Raw genomic sequence first — 27,505 nt, forward strand, 5'->3', positions numbered from 1 at the left:
ACATTGCCTGACTCTTCTCTTCTGACAGCTTTTTCTAACATGAGTAATATGGTGGGACCTTATTTTTATTAAAAATACATGTGAATACTGCTCTTGCAGCGATGCGGGGGGCAGGAGGGATGGGACGAAGCCCCCCTGTAGCTTTCGGGTCAAAGATTTTGGTTTTTCCATCCCCGTTCAGGTTCCCAAAGGCACCGACCAGAACTGGGCGCAGAAGCTGTACGACCGGCACGGGGGCAGCCAGCACTTCCAGAAGCCCCGCATGTCCAACATCTCCTTCATCGTCCTGCACTTCGCAGATAAGGTAACCGCTGGTGCTGGGGTGCAGGATGTGAAGGGCACGCCTGGAAAGAAGAAAATTACAGAAGCAGCGAGATGCTTTTTTTTTTGGTGAGAGGGATGCCCAGTTGCTGGTAACCTCGCCGCTGATCTGGATCAGCTTGGAGGACTTCAACCTCTGAGCTCTCTCACTAAGCATTTTTCTCGAGGGGAGGAAAATCCCCTTTCTCAACGCTGCAGTGAAATGAGTTCCTGTTAGGGCAGCTTCGCTGCAATTATATTGGCAGGGGGAGTTATTTTTGAAGAGCAGGAGCTGGGAGCAGAGGGGAAAGGTGGTGGGGAGGAGTGCAAGAGGTGCCCATGTGGCAGGTCCCACCCTTTGGAGGAGAAGACGCTCCTCGTGCATCTCCAAATGCCGGGGGCTGAAGCTTTAGGGTCTCATCCACGGGCTCCAGCTATATTGAAAACCAGGCATGTTAAATCACTCAAAGAAGAATCCTGGCAGCTGGGAGTTATCCAAACACACCCGTGTCTGAAAGGGAAATGAAAGAGCAGCCTGGGGACGTGCCAGAGGAGCCACGCGATGTGCAGGTGCCACAATCCCTTGCAGGAGCTTCTCTGGGGATGTGAGGGGCGCTTTTCATGATGAAGGCTCCTATTTTCCTTTCCTTAGACACGTGATTTTGCACACACACATTTCAAAACCAATATTTCTTTGCAGGTGTCGCCTGTCAGCTTTGTGATAAGTTATTTCAGCTGACTTAAAATGTTTTTTTTTTTAAAAAGGAAACAAAAGTTTCCCTCTTCCTTCTCAAAACTCTTTGTGTTCCCCCAACCCTCTGCAAGCCGAAAACCAAGAAACCTACGGGAAACGCAGCTAGGAAATCTTTTCAGGTTCATTGATTGACTTGCAAGGAGCCTTTTAAACGAAACGTCCTGTTGAGGGACTGATAATCCTTGCATTTCTACCGCCGGCTTGAGTGGAAGCGCAGCTGCATCCAGAGCAATTTAATGACTTAAAGCAGTCTGTGTTTGTGCAGAGGATTTTGTTGTCATTCAGATCCATTTTCTTTAATAAAAAGCAACCTTCAGGTTCTGTCCGTTCCCCTGCCCTCGGGTTTTTCAGGTGGGCTGTGGGCAGAGTGCCCTGTGGCTGCGCTGTCGGGTTTTGGGTGGGCAGATTGCGACCTCTGGGCTTTTTTTTTTTTTTCCCTTTGTCCCGTGCTAGGTGGAGTACCAGTGTGAGGGATTTCTGGAGAAAAACAGGGACACGGTGTACGAGGAGCAGATCAACATCCTGAAAGCCAGCCAGGTAAGTGCAGCCCGTCGGGGCAGCGGTCTTGGCTGAAGCTTTTGGTGCTGCTGCTTTTCCCAATCAGTAATATTACCAGCTTTACACGTATCGATGACCACGCTCGCTGTCCCTCCTGCACTACAAGAGCTTTTTAGGAGCATTTCAAGCAGGAGTTGGTTCTCGTCGGGATAAGAGAAATGGGAAATGAGAATGGGAAATTGAGAGTTGTCAGCGGCTTGCCCTGGGTCTCAGCGATGAATTCATACAAGGATGGCCAGACGTGCATTTTTCCCATCCACGGGGGCAGATGCAAGTCTTCTAAAGCTGAAACTGGGCTTTAACGATGCCCAAATCAAAAGCTTTGATTTTTTTCCTCAGGAAGCTTACAGCTTTCCCAGGGTAAAAGCTGTGCGTTATTAGGGCTTCCTAGAAACTCCAGGTAACCCGCGGGAATAATTAATGCTGTGTGATAAATCATTTAGCCAGTGCCGAGCTTGCTGTGGTGTCTGATGGGGGTTTGACTGATTTTTTTTTCCCCCCCTGCATTTATCTTTGCATTCCCACTAACGTGATGAGCAGGCAAGGGGGAGCGCAGTCACTTGCGCTTGTCAAGGACTTCAACACCTCCCTGCCAGCAAGCGCATCGCTGATGAGGAGCTCCCACCAAGGTGGAATTGCATCCCGCTAATTAGGAACGCAATTAGCGCAGTCAACAAGACGGCAGAAAGGACTTTTGATAAAGCAGCTAATTGGTTTCGCTGGCGCTGGTCAGCCAGAGCAGTTGAGAGCTGATGTCCTTCGAATTAGGGAAAATGATGTGAATACTGATCGAAAGCATATGGGCGTGCTGTTAGGAGATATTTCAGTCCTCTGTAATTACGAATAGGCACCAGCACTTTTGACTCTGCCCGTTGGGAAGGAAGGATCTGTCCCTTTCGCTTTGGATCGATGTCCTTTTCCCTAGGGATGATGCTCACAGCTGTGCACAGAGGAGGTGTTTTGAATCTTGGAATACAAGAATTGCTTTCACTTGATTGCTTTTCCTTCCCTTTCTGCTTTAAGATGGGTAAAACCCATCGAACAACGCATCTCGGGTGGGTTCGTTCAGCAAAGAGCAGTGCCCCGGGTGCTCAGTCCTTGTCTTGCCTTTCAGTACCAGATGGTAGCAGACTTGTTCCAAGACGAGAAGGATGCTGCGTCCGCCACCTCTGTGGGGAAGGGGACGTCCAAAATCAACGTCCGTTCGGCCAGGCCAGTGATCAAAGCTGCCAATAAGGAGCACAAGAAGACAGTGGGGCACCAGGTAACGTGAGCGGGCCGGTCGAGTGAGGAGACTTTCCTGTGACCCATATTGTAGGATGGATCCATTTGGCTGCCTTATTTTGTACACTTTCTAGCAGTTTCTTGGAAGAGCAGACTTGAAACATCTTGACTAGAAGGAGCTGAGACACTGCTTAAAGGCACTGGACTTGTATCACAGTGCTCATAAATTAAGAATAGGAAGGTTCTGCTTTGAGAAAAAGCTTTTGCAGTGCCTTCATCCCTCCTAAAAGTGCGTGGTTTTGTTTTTCAGTTCCGCAACTCGCTGCACTTGCTCATGGAGACCCTGAACGCCACCACCCCGCACTACGTGCGCTGCATCAAGCCGAACGACGAGAAGCTCCCGTTCAAGTGAGTGGCCTTTCGGATGGGCAAAAGTGCCCAGTTATGTAGCAACGAGAGTGTTTTGGGCTCTCTTTTCCTAAAGAGATCGCCCTTCGTAATTTGGTTCCGTAACTGGAAGGTCCCAGCAGTTTGCTGGGATCTCTCCTCTTGGATTTCATCAAGCATTGGGTGTTCCTCCTGCCCCTGAAATGGAGGCTAAAACAGATCCTAGGAATTCATTTTTACACTCTGTAGATACTGGGTATGCTGCAGCACATCCTCGCTTTGCAATCATAGGGTCTTCGACGCAATTTCTTCTTCAAATTGCTTTGATTTAAATAGTTATAGGAGCAAACACCGGGAAGCAGCAGAGAAAGAAATAAAAATGCGGGGACGAGCGGTGTGCTTGCAAACTGGTTTGTAAAGTGAGCAAAAACGTCTCGGTGCTTCCAAAATAAACGTGGCCAAAGTAAAAAACATGACTTGCATCAACTTCAGGCAGATTTCCAGGTGAGGGAATAGCTGAAGCAGAAAGCTGCTCTTGATCTTTCTCTGCAGTTCAGAGGCGCATTGCAAGCCGTGAATGCTGCGAGCAACTGGCTGGTAGCCCCGCTTGACCTCTTAGATAATGGATTTGTACCCGATTTTGTTCCCTGTAAGTGCAGCAAAGCCTGGCCGTTGGTACGCGGGGACCTCATATATCTCCTTGTAAAGGCGCTGCCGTAAACTGCAGGTGCTGACATTTCAGAAAGCAGGGTTATAGCTAAGTCATAACCAGGAAGGCATTTCCCTCCAGCTGATGCAATGCAGCCTGAAGGCTCCCGGTGAGCACGGAGCCACTTTGGAGTGCAGACAGGCCCCAGGAAGCTTCCCCAGCTTGGCTCCTCTCCCCCTGCAAACAGCAAAAGCAGCAGGATTAATGGTTAGAAGATGGTAAGGGACTGGCTCGCGGTTAACAGACTCGTTAGATGATGAGTTAACAGGTCTGGAGAGCACTACCTTAGCTGTCAGGGATTCCAATTTTACTCCAGTTACTTTCTTTAGGCGAGGTAAGGAAATATTTTCCAAGCTTGATAGGGGCTCTGCAAGGAGAACTGGCTTAACCTTTCCAGGGGGTGTTTCAAAGACTCAATTTCCTTACTCAGCTGAACTTTCAGCCCATCCTTCTTCATTTTTTTTTGCCTTTAACTTCCCAATTCGTTTTTTTCACCTGATGCTCAAGATCATATCGTTAGTATCCCTTTGTAAATGCACAAGCTCCTGGTGGTCAAGGTGCAATAAATTGTCTGAATGAACGTAGTTGTGCTTCTAGTACCTTCAGGTTAGCAAGCACCGGGAGGATAATGCTGTTTGTATCCGAGCGGTGTGTCAGGGTTGTCAAAGCTCAGGATTTTGGGAACGAAGGGCAAGCCAAAATACAGACAGGAGTTCAGGAGGAGCATGCAGGGGACTGTCTGCAGCCAACGTCATTGCAGAAGCCAAGATGTGCTGGAAATGGTGGAGGATGTTCTGGGTCATTCCTTCCCCATTTACGAGCCAGAACACAGTAGTGCAGGTATCTTATCCTTGGGGCTTTTCTTCAAGGCAGAGCTCTTCTCCTCACCCATCATGGATTGTTTTATTGACTCTTGCTTCTTGACTCTTCGTTGCTCTTGCCACCACCAGCTTGAGGAGTTTGCATCCTTCGCGTGACTGGAATAAAACCATTTGTTCAGACGGAAAACTCACGCCTGGAAAAATCTGGCAAATACTGGGATGGCTGCGAAGGATTCTGCATTTCATAGGCACTTGTGCTGAAAAATACACGGTGCCAGGAAGAATTAGAGAAATGAAGCATCAGCGTCGCTGCACTGAGCTAGCATTGAAGCTATCTTGTAGCTCGCAGAGCACTTGATGTTATATGTTCATTATTCACTGCAAAAATGGAGACCTTCTTATCTTACTAAAGCACAACATTTTTCAGCTTATGGGAACATGTTTTTTTTTTTTTCTAAAATGAGATAATTGAGCCTGGAGAAGAGAATGCATTTAACAGCAGCCAGGTTTGTGGTGGAAGGACAGGAGGCAGTGGCCACAAATTGAAATAAGAGGTTGAGATTGGAGGTTCAGACAAAAAAAAATTGCTTGTGCAACCTCTGTCCTTCGAAGTTTTCAGTCCTTGCCTGGATAAATCCTGAAGCAACCCCGTTTCTGATCCTCACCCTCCTTCTGGAAACCCAGTGCAGCTCTGAGGGCTGAAATATCTTGAATTTTCACGTGACCCCTACCAAAGCCCCTAGTCTAGAACATAAAGATCGCTCTTCTCAGAAAACTTAACGGTCTCCAAACCCATGGGACCTGTTACCTACTTGTTTTTCATTTGGAATTTAATATATCAGATTTATTTTAGAGTTGAATTGGCTTTCTTTCTGGAAATATCTCATCGTCCTTATCGCAAAAGCTATCCACAGATACATGATTTTCTTCAGCCTCTACACCGAGGACGAGAGCAGAGCTTTCTTCCACAAATTGGAAACTAATTCATGTCCTCTAAAGAGTTAGTGTCAAGCTGATTGAAGTAATAGTAAGTTTTTTCTCCCAGCATAATGCACCGATGGGTTGTAAAGGACTAAATTCCCTAACGTGCACCACGTGTAACGGCAGGCTCAAAATTTGATGTATTGCAAAGTATTTTCTCTATTTTTTCTGTATTTCAACATTTACGTTTTTGTGATTGATGGCGTGGGTTACCTTCTCACCGTGCTCATCTTCATCCTTCGTATCGTTGCAGGTTTGACCCAAAGAGAGCAGTGCAGCAGCTGAGAGCTTGCGGCGTGCTGGAGACCATCCGCATCAGCGCCGCTGGCTTCCCCTCCAGGTACCGTGCTGGGATTTCGACGTGGTGCTGGGCTGTTGGAGTGCTTTGCTCAGCGAATTTATCCAGGGAAAGGGAGCAGAAAACGTCTGCAGGAATATTTATATTTTTCTCTGGCTTCAGATATCTGCTACCATAGTCATTTCATCCAAAAAAAAAGAAGTGAAAAATAAAATTGATTAGACTTGCAGAGAAAGAAAATAAGGGTTGACAATTCTTATTGCAGGGTTTCACACAGCACGTCCAAAGTATATTGGGCTCGAAAGCCTTGCGTCTTCAAAAAGAAAGGTTACGGGAAGTGTGGCTCTTGCTGGTTGTGATGCGAAATTCGAGAGAGGTTTTTAGGGCCTAATAAATCAGAAAAACATAAACTGTAAATAATGCCTGAAAGCGGCAAGGGCGAAAAATTCTAAAAATGCATCAGTAGCACTTTAGTGCCGAGCAGCTTTGTGTTAATGTCAGCAGAGCCATCAGCCCTTTTGTGTGGAATAAAAGAGTTATAAATACGCCTGGCAAGGAGCTGGGTGTGATGGTGAGTGCCACCAGAATTTCCACCCCCAGATTTAGGAAGGAGCATGACTATTGCCTCCCATCTCCCGCGGTGTCACAGCAATGGGGATCGTCTCTTGAGCCCTGAAACCCTCCAGGTGTTTGTGGAAGTTGCTGTTAATTTATATGATCCTAAATAATGTCATCTCTGAGCTCCTGTTTCTTTTTTTAATTTATTTATTCCGTCCTTCGTTAAAGTAGCTGTGGGGCCAAATCTGGCTGGCTGTCCTCTTGCGGTGAAAGCCCTAAGACTGCTGTGGCTTATTTTAGAAGAGGCCACGAAGGCAGTTTTATGTCTTCAGGTTTAATTTTCCCAACGACTGATAGCATTTCTCCATCTCTGCCACAAAACTCCGGGTAGCTCAGACCCTATAGCGCTAAAATCGACGTGTGGTTAGTAACTGGAAAGGGGGAAAGGAGAATACGGCAGCACCTGGAGACCAGCCAAGGTCTATTTATGACAAATACTTGACCAGTGTGAAGGAAAATTCAAAAGGGACCTCCAGTGCGAGCTGTTTGTGTGCTTTTGGGTCCGCTTGTATGATTTTGGTTATGGGGTCTTTTTTTTTTTCCCAGGACACTACGAGTACAAAACTCTTCCATCACTGCAACTTGTCAGCTGTTGTTCTTTCTCCAGGGGAAAAAAAAAAAATGTGTAAATAGCTATTTCAGCTTTTTGGCGTGACCTTCTCAAGATCAGTGTTTGGGATGTCTCAAGGAAAGATTTTTCTTTGTTTCCCTGTTTCCGCAACATAATCGTACACGGAAACAGCTCTACGCTACATAAAATGTTCACTTTGGGCTCTGGTAATTGCTTGCTCATCAAATTCCGGCCTCGAAAAGCCCAAAAAAGGAGTTTAAATGTTGAAAAGTTTGTCTGTGAAGGCTATGAATTTAGATCCCTTAAAATAATCCTGCAAAACTTGAAACCGTTGTGAGATTTTCTTTCACTCAAGTGTCTGTAATTTACTTTCAGAGCAAGAGATATTTTTTTAAAGAAGTTTTATTGGAGAAATGGGATAAAACGTCAAATTTTTGTCTTGGAGTATTTACATCCAAGTGACAGGTGACTTCTGAGATCGATGGGGCTTTGGGTTGGAGATCTCTGGACAAAGCCACCTTCTGCAATTACTTCCCACTTCTCCATCACCGTTATTTATGGGTTGAAGAGCTGAATATTTTGAGGCTTCAGTCATCTTTTACCCAGTCCCTTTGAGGAAAAACAAACCCCAAAATATTTTAATACAGTTCTTAGCCTTCCTCGACCCGCATGAGATGTGACAAAGTTCCTCTGAGAGGCGAAGCCTCGTGCTCTCCACTTTGGGCACGCCTGGCTTTCTTTTCTCATTTCCACGGTGCGCTGCATTCGGCAGCTATCGCAAGTAAATTGCAAATGTATTATTTGGCTTGAAATGGTACGCAGCAGTTAAGAAACGCATTTGTTAGCATGCAGAGATAGGACACTGATGAATGGACTGTCTTAGATGTGTAGATAGTCTATCTGTCATCATCTTTCAGGGGCAAAGCATGGAAGATGTCTCTAGTATAAGCCATTTGTCTTCTTTTTGTAGAAAAACTAGCTACATAAAGATCAGTCTATCGAAAATGAATTGGTGCAGATCTCCATGAAGAGCAAAATACTCCTTTAAACGTGTTTTTCACTTGCTTATTAGCAGAACTCTCAATCTTCCTGCTGGTTTCTGGTCAGTGCTACAGGAAAAAGAGTTGCTTTGAATAACGTTGAATCATCGCAGCCTCTTGGAGATGCCGGTATCGTACTCGTTAGGTAGGATCTTGATTGCTCAAGGATTCCTGGCGCTTGGCCGCTTCCTTTGGTCGCTGGAGCTGCCTGTCAGATGCTGCGTCTTTGTAAGAGCTCGGTAGGAAATCACAGCTGCTAAACTCTGCAAACGTTAAACAGCCATAATTGGAATGTTTCACGGGCGTCCTTGTACACAAAATCATTTTTTTTTTTTTTTTTTTACAATATGCCTTTAGCCACTTTACAGTCTTTTCAGGGAAACAAATCCTGTAAATGACTTTGGCCACCAGCAGTTCTGTTTGCACACTCCCCCCAGTCCCAACAAAGGTAATATCTATAGTGTTTTTCTTCCTCGTTCTGCTCTTTGAATACCTTCCAGATAATTTCAAGCAATGCCAGCCTGCATGCTTTAGAGCTAATTGAAAGGCAAATCTATTCCGCTGCAGTAAACAAGGCAAGAGAAATTTTGTCCCTGCATCGGTTTCCAAGATAATTTTGAGTCCAGTCTTGCCTCAAATATTCCACCCCCGTGCCCCCAAACACTCTTCAGTTCCTACAGAAATTGAGATATCGGCCACCTCCTGTGCTGCTTCCCCTATTGACCCCTTCAGCCCCTCTGCTCCCAGGAACAGCCCATTCGCTTTGCACCCCCTTGAAATTCATTGTAAAGCCTCCAAGTCTCATTCTTCAAGCCAATGGATACAGGATTTAATTTGTGGCTTGCATTATGCTTTATTTCATCTGTTTAATTCCAAGACGTTGCTGGGCTTGTTGACCAAGGCTCCAGTTCCTGGCTAAACCAAACAGCCTCCTTGCTGCTGAAGCCCCCAAAGAGGTTTTTTTTGCAGGTTTAAGCTATTTTCCTGGGTCCTTCCATTCATTTTAATGCCTCTTCCTTTAGTGAACTGTGCTAACTTCAAAGGAAAATTCTGATATTTGAGGCTGGTTGTGCTTAATCTTAGCTCAAGATCATCTCCTTGTGAAGATTTGCGTAGTGTCTGTTCAGTCCTTTGTGTTTCCTTCTCTCAGTTTCTCGGTTATGCAGGCACAAAATTCCTCCTGGGTACAGCTCTTCACCCTCACCACTTGTAACTTCATAGTTTTAAGGAATTTTATTTATTTAGTACCTTAGTGGTGTTCAGCTCCTAGCAGTGGGCTGTGCTAGGTGTGGGGCAGCATCCTGGAAACCCAAGGGGTGGTTTCAATTTAACCTGACAATAAATTGAGCTGAGATATGTTCCTATAATCTCCCTGAACTGTTAAACTGTGGGGTAGCAGGGCACATCTTTGTCTTGTGCTGGTAAGGACTTTGTGTTTTTTTTTTTTTTTTCCTTTTTTTTTTTTTTTTCCCTAATGAGGTTGTATATCACAGATATACCATGTATGATGAGGTTCATCGTGAACCTTTAAAAAAGAGGAGGGAAAAAACAATCAACGTGTAAAAATACGTGCAGGAGACCATGGAGAAAGTCCACATCACCCAAAGCAGCAAGTTTCAATACTTCTGCACAAGAGAAACCTCTCGTAACATTGGGGGATCACGTTCGTTTTCTTTGAAGCATGTAGTTATAAGGTGATTTTTTGCTGCTTTGAAGCAGAAACGGTTTAACCAGCCACGTTGCATCGAACCTAAGTGCTTTCATTGTTTCTTTCTGCGGGGAGAGCCCGAAACAGTGCCTGTGAACCTCTGCAGCTTTCCTCTGCTCATTAACTGGGACTGCAGATACCGTGGTGCAGCTCCTGATGGACCACCTGAGCCCGGCACAAGGGCTTTTCCCTTGCTGTTCTGTAGACACTAATTAAAATGATGTGGAACTCAGGACTGTCATCTCCTGTTAAATCAGCCGGGATGGCAGGAGCAGCCTCGCTGCAGCAAGAGAGAAGCAGTTTTACACCACAGAGGCACAATGTGTGGCAGCAAACCTCTGGGACGTGTGGCTGGGGTGAGGTAGGGCACCGCAGGATGCTACCAGGCAATCTTAAAAAGTGAGTTACAGGGCCAACGTGACAGATGGAAAGGAGTGGAAAATCACTTTTGACCACCACGTGAAGCGAGAGTGAGCAGCTCTGAAGACAGATCCTCTCTACGGTGATTTATGAACTGGCTTTGAGGAATTTCTGCAGGTCTCTGAGTTTGGGTTACGGGTCTCTGGCTAGTGAAAACCCAATACTTGCCCTCATCTGGGGGTTTGCCCGTGCAGAATAGGGTGAAACCTCCAAATCTGGCTATGCCAGAGCTACCCAGAGCACTCTGAGCTTGGGAAATCCTAATTTTTCTGACGCTCATCACAACTCCCCTCTTACTCCAGTCTCTTACCTTGTGCTTTAGGTACGATGCGAAGGACTCTAGCTTTTTGCTGTTGCCGTGTTCTTTGAAAATGGCTTTTTTTTGCAGTGTCCCCGTGCAGGAAATTCATTGTTTTTATCAGTCTGGCTTTCCTTCCCTGCTGAATTTTCTAGACAAATGTGAAACTACTGGCTATGTGTTTTGAAATACGTGTTGTATCCCCCCTTTTCTCAATCCTTAGAATATTTTATTTTGGTGAAGTGGACAAAAAAAAAATAGAATTAGGTGGAATAACCCCCAAATAAATGCATAGCCAGGGCTGCTGGGCTGAGGAGGAGATGTTTCTGTGTATTCTTCTCATTTTGGTGATGCTGTTTGCTGTCATGAGGGTGAGGTTCAGGCACACGAGTGGTTTCATTGAGTGAGGGCATAAATCAAGATCTCTGGAGTTCACTCCCATCTCCTTTCAACGTTCATTTGCGTGGTTTTTTTTGGAAATAACCATGGGTGTACTTGACAGGGCTGGAAACACCTAGTGTTTTAATTAAAAACTCAGGGTTTGAGGGGTCCATAACTCACTGTGTTAATTTGGAGGTCCATAACTCACTGTATTAATTTTCTTTCTCCATTGCTAATTACACGGGGTTGTGTGAGATTCAACCCTGACTCCAAATGCTTTATTTTTTAGGAAACGATGCCTGTCGCACAGATTAATCCTGCCTATCTCTTGCTTTCAGGTGGACCTATCACGACTTTTTCAATAGGTATCGTGTTCTAATGAAGCAGAGAGACCTCTCAAAGAATGACAAGAAGCAGATCTGTCAGACCCTGCTGGAAGACCTCATTAAGGTGAGCTGGGACTGAGTCTTTAGCAGCAATTTTTACAGCACAGAAGCTCGTGGCTTTGGTATTTCTGGGCTGGGGGAGTCCAGAGTCTGCCATGACTGTAGGTGAACCACTGCCCATCTCCAGAAATCTCATCCCCCCAACCTCTCCTCCTGTATGTGGCTCGCCACACAATAACTTCTTGATCTTGATGTATGGGAGACTCCTAATAGCCACTTATATGTTGAAAAAAATAATAATTATCAATTGGAACCTTTTCACTTTACATATTTAATCAAAAAAGTTATCGTCACGTCTCACCAACACCTTACTACTCAGACTCACGTGTATTATTTTAAATTGCAAACGTGCAGACTGTTGGCCCAAAATGCACGTAGGACCTTTGGCAGGTTTTAATTTTTCAACCCTGCTTTCCTCATAGGATTTTGAAGAATTTACTCGCTTGGGTTCCTCTTTCTGCAGAGGTTGTTCGCCTTATGCGCCAGGCGTTTTGCTTCTCAGCTGCGGAGTCATTTGCAGCATGTGCAGAATTTTGCAGATTTAAGCCCTGATTTTTTCTGTAAAATAAACCTTTTCTTGAAGTCTCCTGCACTTGCCTTGCTGTGTAAATAAACGCATTCAAAATTTATGGAAGTTAAGATTGAATCCTAGTGCTTCATTCCTCAGTGGGTTTTTTGGAAGCTGAAATCGTTTGGAGTCTAATATTATGTTTGTTACCCAGCTGAGAAGAGACGTTAGCTGATAAATTTGACTCCAAATTTTGTAACCTGTATCTAATGAGCAAGATAGACTAAAAAAAAAAAAAAAAAAAAAAAAGAAGAAAAAGAATCATGTTTGCCTTAATTAAATTTAGTTTCCTTTATGCTTTTGAAAAGGATCCAGACAAGTTCCAGTTTGGACGTACCAAGATCTTTTTCCGTGCAGGCCAGGTGGCATATCTGGAGAAACTGCGAGCGGATAAGTTCCGAGCTGCCACCATCATGATTCAGAAGACGGTGCGGGGCTGGCTGCAGAGGATCAAGTACCAAAGGCTGAGGCGGGCTGCAATAGCAATCCAGCGCTACGCACGTGGGCACCTGGCGCGGAGGTGAGTCCTAGGAAGCCCTCCAGGGACCTTCCCTGGTAAAAGAGGGGTTTGAAAACATTTCTGGGCACTCGTGTGGCACGCGGAGGTACCACTCTGGTGAAAGCTGCCGTGCCAAATTCACACTCCTGGCCTCAACCTCTTCTGCTCTTATTAAAGGCCAGTGATCAAAATTCCCAGCCTCCAACTGTATTAATTTAATTTCTGGGTGCTGGGCCAGGGTAATAACGGAGGCAGCTAGGTTATAATTGGATGACTAAAGCACTCTGAGATATTTAGGTGGGAGTGTTTCACAGAACTAATATTTTTTTTTTCTGGAACTACCACTGGCAAATGGCATTTGGACTGGGTAGCGAGCACTTTGCTAATTGGTATGCGCTCATCTTCTGCAGGGACCAGGCTTGTGCCTCCTTGGTACCCAAGGGGAGTTCTCGGAATTGATTTACTGTATTCCTCGTAATGAGAAGAATCACTCCAAATCACTGGCGACGGGGCTATTTACAGTAGGGCATGAGAGAGCTGGAAGTTTAACTCTCTGTGTGCAGGAATTTCAGGCGTCCTAGTGCTGGGTTTCCATAAATAATGCTGTGTTGGAGAGTAGTGCTGATAGCAAATGTGGGGTGGGTGTGAGGAGGCAATCAAGCACTTTTTTAGCATCCCAACACATGGGTCACTGGGCATCCGTGCCCCTTGTTCGCATCAAGCACTGCTCTTCTCCCAAATCCAGACCAGCACTTTTCAGATAGGAACAGGGAGATTGGATTCAGGGAATGGGTTGGGTTAGAAGAGACCTTAAAGATTTCCTATAAGTCACTCTGTATTTTGGAAGAACATCAGAGATGCCATTTAAATTTGCTCTAGTATTTGTGCTTGTGAAAGGGACTGGAGAATCTGGGGATGAGAAGGTCTCAAATGAGCAAAGCTGGGCAGTTTGGTGACCTTTATTTAGAGCTGAGCAGAGATGTTTCTAGCTCCTAAAAGTCCACGTGCTTCTCAAGGCTCGTGGACCTCTTGGTTAAAGAGCTCTTAACTTTGAAGTTAAAGCAATTGAGTCCCAAGCAGTAAGAGGAAGGTTGGCAAAAAGGGGAGCCACAAAAAGTGGCTCAAATGCCTATAAAATCCTTCATGCTGAGACCAATAAATGAATCATAAATTCGGCAAAACAAGCTAATTATCGGATTAAACGGAGGTTTTATGGGCATTTATTAAGCTGTGTAACAGCAAATTGAACACGAATTCAGTCGGAGAAGGGGAGCAGCATGTCGCCGAGCTGACCACATCCCTCATTATTTACTCTGTATGAATTGCTTGGGGTTCTGCTCTTGAATGTCGCCAAACCAGTGCACACCAGCTTAAATGTCAGATCAATTTGCTGCACTTTTCCTGGAGCTGGTAGATACCCGGCGTGTTTTATAGTTCTGGAAGTGGCGGAGCCAACCTGGGCATTGATCGGCTCGAGTATTTCATGCAGAGAGTTCAAACTCAGGGAAAAGCTGCAAAATGTTTGTTTTTAATGCTGTTGAGGAATAAAGAGGTGTGTGATTTCTGGTTCTGGTGCACCCAGGAGCCATGAACGTTGTCTGATTGCGTACAAGTTCCCATTACCCTAACGAAGACATGCTCTCAGCTTCTCTTTTCTTAGCCTTACTGCTGGGGTGGTCTCTCCTGAACACTACCAAGCTACTTTGGGACAAAAGGTTTTCCTCACCATAAGGTTTAATACTCGTTGTGACAACATAGGGAGTTTATTTTTGATTGCTAACCTTTTCCCCGTGCTTTGCAGGCTTGCAGAGCACCTGAGGAGGACAAGAGCTGCCATCACCTTGCAGAAGCAGTACCGAATGCTGCGCATCCGCCGAGCTTTCCAGAGGGTCCGCAAGGCAACCATCACCATCCAGGCTTTTGCTCGGGGCATGTTTGTCAGGAGGATTTATCGCCAGGTAGGGCTCCCCAGACCGTCTTTGCGTTAGAAACGAGTAGGAAAATCCTTTATATTTACCTCCACGGCGCTGCACAGCGATTCATTTGCAGTGGACGTTTTGATGTTTTAATAAGCCGACCGCCTCAGGTGTTTCTGGAGCGCACACGTTGATGGCATTGCCATTTAAAGCAGGGAAAGCAGAAAACGATTTTGGCAGCGGCACCTCCGAGGAGAAGCTAAATGAAGTTAGTCACACAAATGCCAGAAGGCGTTGTGGAAAGCTGGAAATGTCATTCGATCCAACCCGTGCTCGGCAAAAACTTCCCTGTCAAGCAGAAGTTGTGTCGGAGCCGTGCTGCAGGTGCCATTTCCAGTACGACAGGAAGACTGGTGGGGTCTGTCATCGAAGGTGACAAGTCGTTTATTGATAGAAATCCCTCTTTAATTGTTTCTCTCCATTAGCTTCTTGCATTTAGCCAGGAGCTGGAAGCACAGCAGTAGAGGTTTAATGACAGCCGGTGTTACGGTGACAGCCCATCTCTATACAGAAACTGAGAACAGCTTTGGGAAATCCTCTGCCCACTTTCCAGACCCAGCTTTATGCTGATTGTCACCGAGTCTTGTTATGCCTGAGTGGGGGGTCACGGGGATGCTTGAAATCAGAGGCAAGATGAGCCGGGAGGGGAGAGCCTGGTCCTGGAGGTGATGGGGTTACACAGATGTCCCCTAGTCACCCACCAGGATCCTATTTACCCTCTTGTTTATGATTATTTATGATTGTTTCAAGGCCAAGAGGGTCTTGAGTTGTTCAAGCAGGGTGGCTCCTAAGACTCAGTGTCACAGAAATTGGAGTATCCCTTCCTGGGTATAAAATAAAATGCAAAATAAAAGCTCCTGTCTCCAGCCACCACCTTTAGCACCTACCGGGATGCTCCTACTTGGAGGACAAATCCTTTTGAAGGAATTTGGGAAGTGCTGGGTGCTGCGTGGCAGCCAAACAAGGACCGCTGCCACCTTGCGGGTGCCCCTTCTCCCCTGATTTCTCCTTGCTTGTGTTTTAAAGGTCCTCGCAGAGCACAAAGCCACCATCCTCCAGAAATACGCCCGCGGCTGGCTGGCCCGCACCCGTTTCCGACGGATCCGAGGTGCCACCATCGTCCTGCAGTGTTATTACCGGCGCAGGAAGGCCAGGCAGCAGCTGAAGGCACTGAAGATCGAGGCCCGCTCGGCGCAGCACCTGAAGAAGCTCAACATTGGCATGGAGAACAAAGTGGTCCAGCTTCAGAGGAAGATCGACGAGCAGGTAGGTCCCGAGCCGCGTTGGGGCTGGCGTGGGCCTCCTTCCACTTCGTGCCTCTCCGTTTTTCCATTTCTGGGAAGGATTTTGTCTTGTGACAAGGTCTGGGGAGGCCAACGTGGTGGTAGCGGCCTTCTCCTGGCCAGATATTTGTAAGGGTAGGGTGCCACCATGCATGCCTCTTGGATCTTGGGTCTCCACCTCGCGTCTGAAGAGCACAAGTTGTGCGATAATGGTTGTGTGAGCTGCCCAGAAGGAAGATAAAATCAGGAAACTTGGAAAACCATCACTCGAAAAGCCCAGCCAGCAGCTTGGAAACGCGTCGGACAATTAGGAGGTGTCAGGAACCCACACCCATCACGCTCAGTTTCCTTGCAGCCTTAAATCTCTCCCATCCCCGTACGACAGTTGAGGTCCTGCGATGAAGAAGATGAAAAATGACTGTGCGTTGGCTCGGATACTGCAGAGTCAAGCCACTTGGGGGATTCTGGCCGTTTTCCTTGCTTGTATTAATTGGCCACAGCGTGTGCGCCACAGTAGTCTGACATTTAAACTGCAGGGTTTAATTTTCAAATGCCTGCTTGCTTGCTTAGGCTTTGCAGAACTGTAGCTAAGAAGAGGAAAAAACTTGGGCAGAGGGTTTGCTATTCACTTACGGACCAGAAATCTCGTTGATATGCCTCTGCTTCATTTATAGGTGGAATTAATTACCTTTTAATCTTTGGTTAAGGTTGGCTTTACTGAGGGGGACTGTGAAAGCAGCAGAAAGGGAAGAAGGCACGGAGGGCTTTTAAGCAGGCAGAAATAACGGGCTGGGGCTCCTCGCCATCTCCCTCAATCTCTGTGCAGACGGTTTTGAAGGAGGTACTTCGATGCTTTCTGCGTAACTTCTGCAGGAAAGCTCAGTATTACTCCCGACGGCCTGTCCAGAGAGCTAATTTTAACCTCGTTTCAGGGATGACAGGCTTCCCTGCGATGCTTTGGAGGTGCTAATGAGAAGTGGTGCAGCAGGATTTAACGTCAGCGTGCTGGATTTTGTTTCCCGGCAGCAGCGAGTTTTGTTGTAGCATATTTTCCCTGAATTTCCCCTATTTCAGTCTTTGCTGATCTATAAACACGACCTTTTCAAATAGCCATTAGCTTTTAAGAAAATACATCGCAGGTAACCCGCAGAGCTGCAGTTGTACCTTTATCTGACTAGCCGTGGAAGAAAACGTTTCTATTTCTGCCTCTTTAGCTCACGCATGGATAGAGATACGCCGTGCTCAGTGCGTCCCTGAAGAAGAGAAGATCTTTCTTCGCAAACATTAAAACCTATTATCATATATCAGCTGCTGCTCACACACTGGGCCTCTTTAATTCAGCTTCTAAATCATGTGAGGGACTGTTGCACACACGAGGAAGGATTAAATCTGTTTTCCTAGAGAATATCCCAGCGAGAGGGGGTACATTGGGATGTTTTCCAGGGGCCAAGGGGCTTTTGCTGAATCCCCTTTGCTTAAGGAGAGGGACAGGGACTGAAGCATGTATGGATGATGAGGAGAAGACCCTATGTAGACCTGGAAGATAAAACTCTCTACTTTCATGTTTGCTTTTCTTAGCCAGGCTGCACAGTTCTTGGAAAACTCTGTTGTGCTGGGACTAATGGGGGCCTTTGGCTCTGTTGCAGAGTACTTTTTGCACTTGAGTTTGTGTTCTTGCTTATTTGAACCCAATGAACACCTTGAAAGAGGACGAAGTGGTAGCTCAAGATCTGTCTTTGCTGCTTTACTCCTTGGCCTGACCAGTTAAAAAAAAATGTATGTCAGGAATTCTCTAGTCTATTGAGTTTTATTATTTTATTTTTTTTTTTGAAGGAAAAGGGGAAAAAAAAGTCACAAATGGGCAATTTTTAACTGTTTTGCCTTCTGACTTCTTCGCCTCCACGTGGCACGAGCCTTCCATACAGTGGCCTGAGCCCGGTCCTTTACAACTACTGAAACCTTTCAAAAAGAGAACTTTAAAAGCCTGATTATATTTTTTGGCTGGATCTTGCTTACGGTGTTACTTTCTTCTTTTTTGGGCTGCAGAACAAGGAATACAAACTTCTGAACGAGCAGCTCTCTACCCTCACGTCTGCCCACTCCTCTGAGGTGGAGAAGCTGAAGAAGGAGCTGGAGCAGTACCAGCAGAGCCAGCAGGGCGATGGCAACCAGCTCGTCAGCCTGCGGGAGGAGATGGAGCACCTCCGGCTGGAGCTGGAAAAAGCCCACGGCGAGAGGAAGGTGGTGGAAGACAGCTACATGAAGGAGAAAGACCTGCTCAGAAAGGTGCGTGTGTTAGTCATGTCCTATCTCACGTGGGTATCTTGCAGGTGAAAGCTTTGCAAATCTGAAGGGGGAGAGCCTTAATTTTCTATCCCTCAAATAGGAGAGAAATCCTTCAACTGGGAGAAAGAGAATTCAGTGTGGAGAGTTTTTAATATATATATTTTTTTTTTCAAGCAAAAAGTCCAAATGCACATTTTACCCTGAATTACTTCACCGGTTTTCTGAAAAACCTTCACACCCATGCTTGTCACCTGAGGTGTGGCTTTAATTTCCTGCTGGAAATAATTGTGACTGCTCGATTTAAATGAATGAGCCTTCTGCAATTGTAATTCCAGAACAAATGCTTTTCTCGTGACAACCTGAAGGTGAGTCGCTTTGAGGTAGGGGAAAAAGATCTGGGATTAGGGATCGCCTCCCTCTGTCTGAGGGCACTTTTTGCACGTGTGCTTGTGCGTTGCCCCCACGTTGGAGGATGTGGACTCGGTGATTTTCTTCTCTCTGACCCCAAGCAAAGGGATCCTTTGTGTCCCGGGGCTCAGTTTGTTAGCTCAGGCTTTTAGAGCCTTGTTGTGGTTTAACCCAGCCTGCTCACCCTCTCCCCTCCCTCTCTGGGATGAGGGAGAGAAATGGGAAAGTGAAGCCTGTGGGTTGAGATAAAGACAGTTTATTAAGACATAATAATAACAATAATAATGATGATGATAATAGTACTACTACTAATAATGTGTACAAACAAGTGATGCACAATGCAATCGCTCACTACCCGCTGACCGATGCCCAGCCTAACCCCGAGCAGCCACCCCTCACCCCTATCTATTGTTTCCATGACCCCAGATGGGATGGAATACCCCTTTGGGCAGTTTGGGGTCACCTGTCCTGGGTCTGTCCCCTCCCAGCTCCTGCTGCACCCCCAGCCTGCCCGCTGGCAGGGCAGAGCAAGAAGCTGAAACGTCCTTGGCTTGGTGTAAGCACTGCTCTGCAACAATTAAAACATCGGGGTGTTATCAGCACTCTTCTCATCCTAAGCCAAAAAACAGCACCCTACCAGCTACTAGGAGGAAAATTAACTCTGTCCTAGCTGAAACCAGGAGAAGCCTGAAAGGATGTTTTATTTTGAAGGCGATGCGCTGGGGAAAACCGGCTTCTCTCTGTTCTCGATTGCAAATCCCCCTCCAGCACTCAGAAGAAAGGTTGTTTTAACAACCCAAGAAACGCTTTCAAAAAGCAGAAAACCAAAGCAAAAGCTTTCCCTTCTTGCAGCAGTGCCTATGGCTGAGTAAATACTGTGTAGCTTACCACGTTGATAAATGGTTTAATTATAAACCACAGCGGTTGTTTCCATTTCTAACGAGGAGTGCAGGCTCCCAGCTTTGACGTGAGCTTCCAATTGCTTCCTTCAGTTCCTTAGCAGTGGGAAGACCTGAGAAAAAGCCAGGGAAACGTTGTGGTTATTGCTTTGATAAAAGAAATGCATTTCGTGCCAGCAGTGCCCTGGAAATGGCTGGCAGCAGGAGATGGGGCGAGCAGGTTTGTGGTCCTGTGCTGGAATAGTTTCAAAAGTGATGCTCAGAGGCTGGATCTCACAGCTGGAGGTCCAGACCCTGGAGGAGAGATGGTTTTAAACCTGCTCAGGAATTTGATCACCTTCAGTGACCGGTTTCTCATAGAAAGATGGGCAGGAGGTGCAGAAGGCACCGGTGTCGCAGCAGGGCTCTGGGGCAAAGCTGTAAAAAGGGTCCAATTTTTTGTCCAGTGTTGTCTTCCAACCATCATAACTTTGTCTTCTGGGTAAGAGAGTTCATTATCAGCACCTACTAAAGAACACTTATAGAATAATCCCATCATCCCTTATCTTTTTCCTGCTGGGATAAATGAATCGAGTTCTTCTCTGTGCTATTGCAGCATAGGTTTTCCTTTCCTTTGTGTTATGGTTCCTCTCATTATTTTTTTTAATTTCTTTTAAGAATTCTTCTAAACTTGAAGGCATCAAAGCTGATCTAATGTCTGCCAGGGCATTTATTTGAAGTGATACAAGAATAGGGGATAGAGTTAAGTTGTTGGTGCAAAAATCATGATTAAAATCATGCCTCGGTTCCCACCATTTAAAAAAACAGGATTTTTGCATACCTTAAAACATCTTTTCTTCACTTTCTCGTTGTATTTTCAGTCTCCAGCTCTCCTACTGTACATAGAGATGCGTGAAATCGTAGTCACAGAGCAAATGAATGGATCAGAGAGCAAGGGGCAGCGGGATGACACTAGTGAGTGGATCAAAATTCATGAGGACGAACAAAATTACAGCATAGGAGACTGTCAGCTTCAGCCCAGTGTTGCTGTTAGGTGACAAGTGGCATCGTTTCCCTTCATTTTAAATAAAGAAGTAGCAGAAAAAAGGTAAAAGAAGCACACAAACAAACTGTTTAGCAGGATTCAGTTCAAGTTTTCGTTACTTTTTGCTAGGCAATTGGGGGTGTTAATAGTTGATATACAAAGCACACACCTTGCCTCGTTGAGCTGGAGCTTCTGCAGGGGTGTAAAGTGATTTTTTTGCTTTGTTCCGCAGCGTATCTCCGACCTGGAAGAAGAAAACGCCCTCCTGAAGCAGGAGAAAGAGGAGCTTAACAGCAGAATCCTCTGTCAGTCAGAAGGTAAGAAGAAAGGTTTATGGCTTGGTGGTTCCTCTGTGTGTTTCTCTGGATGTGGAAGGCACCTTTCAGAGTTAAGCAGTGGCTGGCTGAAGCTTTCCAGTGCTTTTTTGACAAGCGTGGGCACAGCTGAACTTCATCATCCCCAATACCTGGGGTTTCGATCGGGTGCATGAAATGAAGTGCTCCCAGGGAGAAGCCTGACCTTTCTGCTTCATGGGTATTTTGAAATGGATAACGAACATTAAAAACGATTAGGGACCTCAACTTGATCCCAGCAGAGCAGGAAAGGGAGCATTGATGCTTCTGGCTTAGATTTAGCTTTGGGTTTCTATGTGTTCAGTAAAAACGGTGCCATCTGTTAGATGCTGGTGTCTCTCTCCTTACTGGTTTTCATGGACTTACACTTGCCTGGTTTCTCAAAAAGGGGAAAGGAGCAGATTTGCTTCCAAGGGGGAGTTTTTAAAGAAAGAAATTAATTTGAATATAAAACACTCTTAAGCCTGCAGCCTTACCATGGTAAGTGGTTGATGATTATATGATAAAATAAAAAAGATGCTGCTGTTGGTTTCTTCCTATGTCCATTCTGGTGGTGGGAAGAAGCAGGCAGAGAAGTCTTTAAATGCAGTTACCATCAAAGACAATTCTTAAACATCAATATATTTCTGTTCTGTGCCAGCCTGTTTGCAAGTGGGTTTATGGCCAGCCTGTGGGAGCTGGAGCTGGCACGCCTGAGCCTTGCAGAAGAGCCAGAGCTGTTCCAAATAGCAAGGAGTAGGATCTAAATGATAAGCTTTTAACTACTAACAAATGCTCATATGTGTTTTAAAGGTTCTTGGCAGAGAGTGCTTTGTTAATTAGTCAATGTTATTGCACGTGTTTACAAGAAGTTCCTTTCAGAGATGAAGAGCACGACTCACTGTTGGTGTTTCTTATTTTGAAGATGAATTTGCACGAAGCACAGCTGAGGAAAACATCCAGATGAAGAAAGAGCTGGAGGAGGAGAGGTCTCGGTACCAGAACCTGATAAAAGAGTATTCCAGGCTGGAGCAGAGATATGACAACTTGAGGGATGAAATGACCATTATAAAGGTAACGAAGCTGAAATTATTCTCTTTTGTCCTGGCCATCGTGTTGGTGCTTGGATAACGTGGCTTACTCATCCCCAAAACACGTGGCAGATCTGATATTGTTGTGTGGTTTGGGCTTGAGGTTTCTAGGACCAAATGTTCATGCTGAAGCCAAACCATGTGTGTGTCTTGCAAAAGGATGCTGATATTTTACACTTTCTGTTAACAATTTGGAGAAACCAGTGAATCACAGCAGAAGCTGGCACCTGCATCTTGTTTTCCGTTTGGTTTCAGTGATGTTCACGTGCCAAGTGGGTGTTGAATTTGAAAAAAAAAAAACAAAAGCAAGGCATGAGAATTTCAAAGGGCAGCATTTTTAGATTCAGCTTTGCTTTGATAAAGTTTTAGGGGAACTGCTGAAAATGAGCTGATGGTTAGAGTGCTGCTGGGTTAGGTGGAAGGCTGAGCGTGTAAAGGGAGCCCTGTGGGGTTGTGTGAACAGAATAATCTTGAGCTCAGCTTTGCATGTTCTCACTTAACAGGCATCTGGTGTCATGGGCAGCCTGTAATTCATGCAGGATTTTTAAAGCGAGCTTCTGGATCCCTTTATATTTTATTTTAACGTATGCCTACGTGTTAATATGAGCGTTACGGTAGGGCACAGGAGCCAGAAATTAGAAAATAGAGACAGTCCAGCCTGTCGTGAAGGTAACCTTACTGTACGCAAATATTTGCTCAAAGAACCAGTGCTTTGTGAGGAATCCTTCCTTAAACACTGAAGGCGTTGTGTATCCGTGTCTCTCCTTGACAGCAAGCACCGGGGCACAGGAGGAACCCATCCAACCAGAGCAGCTTGGAGTCTGACTCTAATTATCCATCGATCTCCACCTCTGAGATCGGAGACACCGAGGATGTGATGCAGCAGGTGGAGGTACGGCTGCTGTTCTGTTATTTTTGTGTTTCTGAGCTGCTCTGAGAGCAGTTGGTGAAGCCAACTTCATCTTATAAACCGTGGCTTTAGCATAATATCAAGCATAATATCAAGGCAAGCAGTATTGGCCGTGCTCTAATATTAAATGTTCAATTAAAAACCAACCAAACAAAAAAAGCCCACTAATTAAAAATGCTTGATCCCCTTCTAGCCAAGTATTTATCTTTTTAACCATGGCCTCAAGCAGCCAGCTTATCTAATGGACGTGCAATAATCAGTAATTTATTAAAATGGGTCAACTGGGACATTAAAAGTCGTTGTTTAAAGAGAGTTTCTTCTTCAGGAGGTTGGGACGGATAAAGCAGCCATGGACATGAGTCTCTTCCTAAAGCTACAGAAGCGAGTGAGGGACCTCGAGCAGGAGAGGAAGAAGCTGCAAACCCAGCTGGAGAAGAAGGAGCAAGAAAGCAAGAAAGCCCAGGTAAGGGATGCCTTTGAATTGGTAGGAATATTTCAGGTTTCTAACTGGCTTGCCTTGGTTGCCTGAGGACACAATATAGGAACTGAGCTTTAGGAGCACCAAGGTCACATTAAAAGGCAGAAAATCCATCGAGGAAATGGAGAGGAACTTTTTTTTGGCAGCTGATGGCAATTAGACGGGAGAACAGATTTTTTTTTTTTTTTTTTTCTGACAAAATGCTTATTTTAACACATTTAGGACAGTATCTCAAGTGAGCCTAAAGATAGAACGGAAAACGTTCAAGAGGGTTCTTCGGGAGGCGGTGGAAACCCAAAACACATTTCAAATCCCAGTTCCTGTGGCTTTTGTGACCACATCTGGCAGGGATTCATCGCAGGCTAAAACAGTACAATAAATCAGAAATAACAAGATAGGAAAAATACACTCTGATAGCAGCTTTCCTCTGTTTTGCAGGACAGGGGCTGCCTTTGATATGTTCTTTCTTCCCTATGGAACCAAAGCTCTTTCTGTATTTTGGGTAGTTTGCCTGGAAGCCATTTAAAACAAATAAAATTGCTGTTAGGGACAGCTTGATGGTAACTGAGAGGCAGGACTAGGCCCTGTCTTGTCACTGAAATGTGAAAATTCATCTCTCTAGAAAATCAGAGAGCTCATTTATGGCACGGAGGGAGCTTTTGATGGCAGCTTGTGTGTAGGTTTTCCCCTGCCGTCTGTAACCAGAGCTCTGAGCTTCGTTATAGGGCAATGTGTGGGGAGATGATGCATGCTGGGTCTGTGCTTATAGGGTCCTGAAGCAATAAACGTGCTACTACATGAAACCCTAAGCAAATGCCTTCACTCTTGGTTGCGTAATGGAAGCATCCAGGGCTTCTGGTGCTTTGTTTGGCAATTATTTTATTTATCTTCAGTGTGAGATCTATTGCATTTGTCAACAAACACATAGGAGGCTCAACAAAAGCCTCAGTGGCAATTATTCACTTGGCTCACCAGATATTCCCACTGATCCTCTCTAGCAGCTTGCAGGAGATGTGTGAACTGGGAAAGCTGCAATAAACCACAGTTATCAAGATATTAACAAGAAATTAAGCCATTTTCTCCCCAAGCAGCCCCAGCTACGTGGAGCTGGGACTCCATCTAACGCCAATTAATAACATTATTGTCGCTGAGCTGGCTGGTTCAGCCTGATCAGCTCCTCTGGCTCCTCTTTAATACCAATTTCTCTCTTCAACCCCTGCAGGTAATCGAGACGAAGACCGAAATGGCTTCGGACCACGAAGATTTTGCCTACAACAGTCTGAAGGTGAGCGAGGGGCTTGTACTCAAGAGCATACCTCTAACAGCAGCTTTATCTGGCACTTAGTCCATCCAATTTTTAGGCTCTAAACATGCTATTTTTGTTGAGTTTCATTAGTACCTCTGCGCAGCCCGCTGGAGCAGAAGCATGGCAGGAGCTTTAGGATCATTGCCCAAGTGTCTTTCTGTTGGATAAACGTGGCTGTGAAGGTTTTAGGTCTGATCTTTGACTTGACCTTGTAAAGCAAAACGAAGTTGAAGGTTGGAAGGGGAAAAACCTGACGTTGCACTGCAAGAGCTCTTTAGGGATCTCCAGCACGGTGTTTTTTAAGGATTTCCATCGTGATGTTCTCACTGTGGCTGCAGGAAAATGAGCTGAAGGTGGCAAAAATGAACAACCAGCTCTAAGAGCTTGCTTTAAATCCGTACAGTGCTCAGCAAGAGAGAGACTCTGCTGGACTCACTCGTGATTTTTCTGGCAATTTCTGGCAAGTGGGTGATTTTCTGGCAAAAAAATTCAGATCAGCAGTGGCACGTGGGGTTTGGGGTGAATTCAGGTTTAGGAGAAACTGTAGAAAAGCCAGGAGCAGTTTCTTCAAATGACATCGTGGCAGGAAATATCTTCCTAAAGGAGAGGATTTTGCATTCCCTATAGATGAGTTGAAATACACGGCTCCTTCGAGGGTCATGTGTAATCAAATTTATTCTTCCCTTGTGCCAGCTTAAAAAGTTGTTACGTGGAGGAGCTGGTGTGTAAAAGCTGCACGTGGTGAATTCCTCCTTATTAGGAGTCCTTTGTAATGGATAAAGAGAGTTTTTAGTTGCTGCTGTCCTAAAATGTGCCCAGCCAGCTGTAAGGTAGGGCTGGAGGATGGGAAACTCCTTGTTTATTCTCCTGGGGAGGTCCTGGTGGCAGGTTTGTCTCTGAGTTATGCACATGCAACAAAAAGATCAGTGAAAAATGTATTTTCTGGGGCTGGGGGAGTGGGAACAAAAGCACCAAGAAGTCCTTGCACTGACTTTGTGTTCCTAGCAGGAGCAGAAAGCATAGTTTGATTTCTCTCTCCTCACATAGCTGGGATGCTCTTGAATTTCTAAGCTCATCATTAAATAAGCTTCTATAGAGGGTGTTGTTTTTTTTTTTTTCCTATCGAGGACCAGAAATAGAATAGGGAATGAATTGCTGTCACAGCAGCACTAACCTCAGATTTATGGAGGTTCACCTTTCTAGCGCTGCTGTCTAGGCATCTTCCTAGATGCCTACAACCAGCCTGTGGAGTTAGGAGTGTGGCTGACCTGCAAGAAAAGCAAGCAAGGCTTCTCCAGCAAAAAAATCAAAAACCATTTGGGTAGAAAAATCAATTAATGCCTTGCTTCTTCCCCTTCATCTGGCTGAGCCTGACCAGAAGAGTTCAAAGTGAGTCAATGCTTGAGCTACCCAGCAAGAGTTAAACCCTTCTTGGTGAAGATTTCCCATCGTGTACACGCTCTCCAAACTTCTTTTAGAAACACTTAACTGAAAAGCTTGAGCCGTGGTTGATGTGGACGTGGAGGAATTGCTGGATCGAACGCATTTCTTACAATTTTTTAAATGACAGATGGCTTTAAGTACCTGAATGTGCTCTGTTAATGATGGTGTTTGTTCATCCAGGAGAGGGCTGGCTGTCCAGATGCCAGATCAGCTCTTCTGTTCACACCTCTGCTGCTATTTATAATCTGGAAGGATTTATAATTATAACACCCGTTTCCTATGGAAATAAGGTTTGCACAGCTGTGCGAGCTACATGCTATATAAATTGCATAAACCGCCCCCATCCCCCTCAGTGGCTTTCAGATTCATTAGCCGAAGCTGCTAATGAGGTAGATATCCCATAGTTAACAAGAAAGCTGTGGGATGGGCCAGAAGGCAGAGGGGAGAGAGAGGAACCCGAATCTCCTGGGGGAGAGGTTGTGCTGTTGTAGACACTGGAGAATCTCCACAGAGCTCGGTCCTTAGGGAAGGGGAATCCACGCCAGACACCGAGCTAGAGGCTGTCTAGCTGCCCAAATTTGTTATTCCTCTCTCTTCTACTGACACAAAAAGCAAAGGAGCCCTTCAGTTGTCTCAGCAAAACATCAGCGCTCACGCATCTTTATTCGGGGGGAGCAGTTGGTGTAAAACCTGCACGGCGTCGACCCCGTCTGTCAAATGCCAGCAGCTGACAAGATAGCAGGGAGAGAAAATCCTTTAACTGCAAATGTGATGGGGAGAATTACGGGCTGGGTGACAGAGGAAGATGCAGTGGGAATTCAAACCCGAGGGGATGTTGGCAATGGGAAGGGCCGTGTCAGACCGCACCTTGCGGCTTATCTAAGGACAGCCAGAAATGAATTAAACATTGTGGGGTTTTGTGGTGATTTCTTGATTAAGAAGGAAAAGGGGTAGAGAGGAAAAAATATGTTTGGGTTCTCTACTGGGTTGATTTTGTGTTTAAAAATAATGCCAATGAATAATGCCAATTTTCCTCTGTGTCACCACATGAGATTAAATAGCACCAGGCTATTGATTGCAGCAAAAATCTTTTCCGAAGGCTGATTTGGGCAGGAATTGATGGGTCAGCTGGGATCACCAGCACGAGAGGCATCTTAGAAGCAGATGAGGCAGTCAACCCATTGCTCGGCAGTTTCGCTCAATCTTGTGATGGTTTGGTGTTTTCCAGAGGCAAGAGCTGGAGTCGGAGAACAAGAAGCTGAAAAATGAACTTAACGAGCTGAGGAAAGCTATCGCAGACCGAGCAACCCAGAACAACTCCTCCAACGATGTTCAGGACAGTTATAATCTCCTGCTGAATCAGCTGAAGTCGGCCAACGAGGAGCTGGAAGTGCGGAAGGAAGAAGTGCTCATCCTGAGGTCGCAGATAATGAAGGCGGCCCAGCAGACAGAGCCGGGCAAAAATATGGTAAAGGAGAGGATAATGGG

General features: G+C 45.6%; 1 protein-coding gene across 1 annotated transcript in view; it reads left to right on the forward strand.

Moving 5' to 3' along the window:
* Window positions 1-27,505, forward strand: part of MYO5B (myosin VB) — a gene marked incomplete at both ends in the record, with an annotated part of 68,756 nt that overhangs the window by 27,761 nt on the left and 13,490 nt on the right. The window contains 16 exons of the mRNA XM_084304521.1: window positions 182-304; window positions 1,508-1,591; window positions 2,727-2,876; window positions 3,147-3,244; window positions 5,988-6,074; window positions 11,407-11,518; window positions 12,391-12,602; window positions 14,383-14,539; window positions 15,584-15,823; window positions 17,887-18,126; window positions 20,690-20,774; window positions 21,715-21,863; window positions 22,653-22,772; window positions 23,116-23,253; window positions 24,491-24,553; window positions 27,246-27,485. Of these exons, the coding sequence (XP_084160647.1) occupies window positions 182-304; window positions 1,508-1,591; window positions 2,727-2,876; window positions 3,147-3,244; window positions 5,988-6,074; window positions 11,407-11,518; window positions 12,391-12,602; window positions 14,383-14,539; window positions 15,584-15,823; window positions 17,887-18,126; window positions 20,690-20,774; window positions 21,715-21,863; window positions 22,653-22,772; window positions 23,116-23,253; window positions 24,491-24,553; window positions 27,246-27,485 (2,298 nt within the window). The remainder of the gene's footprint in view (window positions 1-181; window positions 305-1,507; window positions 1,592-2,726; window positions 2,877-3,146; window positions 3,245-5,987; window positions 6,075-11,406; window positions 11,519-12,390; window positions 12,603-14,382; window positions 14,540-15,583; window positions 15,824-17,886; window positions 18,127-20,689; window positions 20,775-21,714; window positions 21,864-22,652; window positions 22,773-23,115; window positions 23,254-24,490; window positions 24,554-27,245; window positions 27,486-27,505) is intronic.

Source organism: Netta rufina, assembly GCF_964035555.1.
Source record: "Netta rufina genome assembly, chromosome: W".
NCBI lineage: Eukaryota > Metazoa > Chordata > Aves > Anseriformes > Anatidae > Netta > Netta rufina.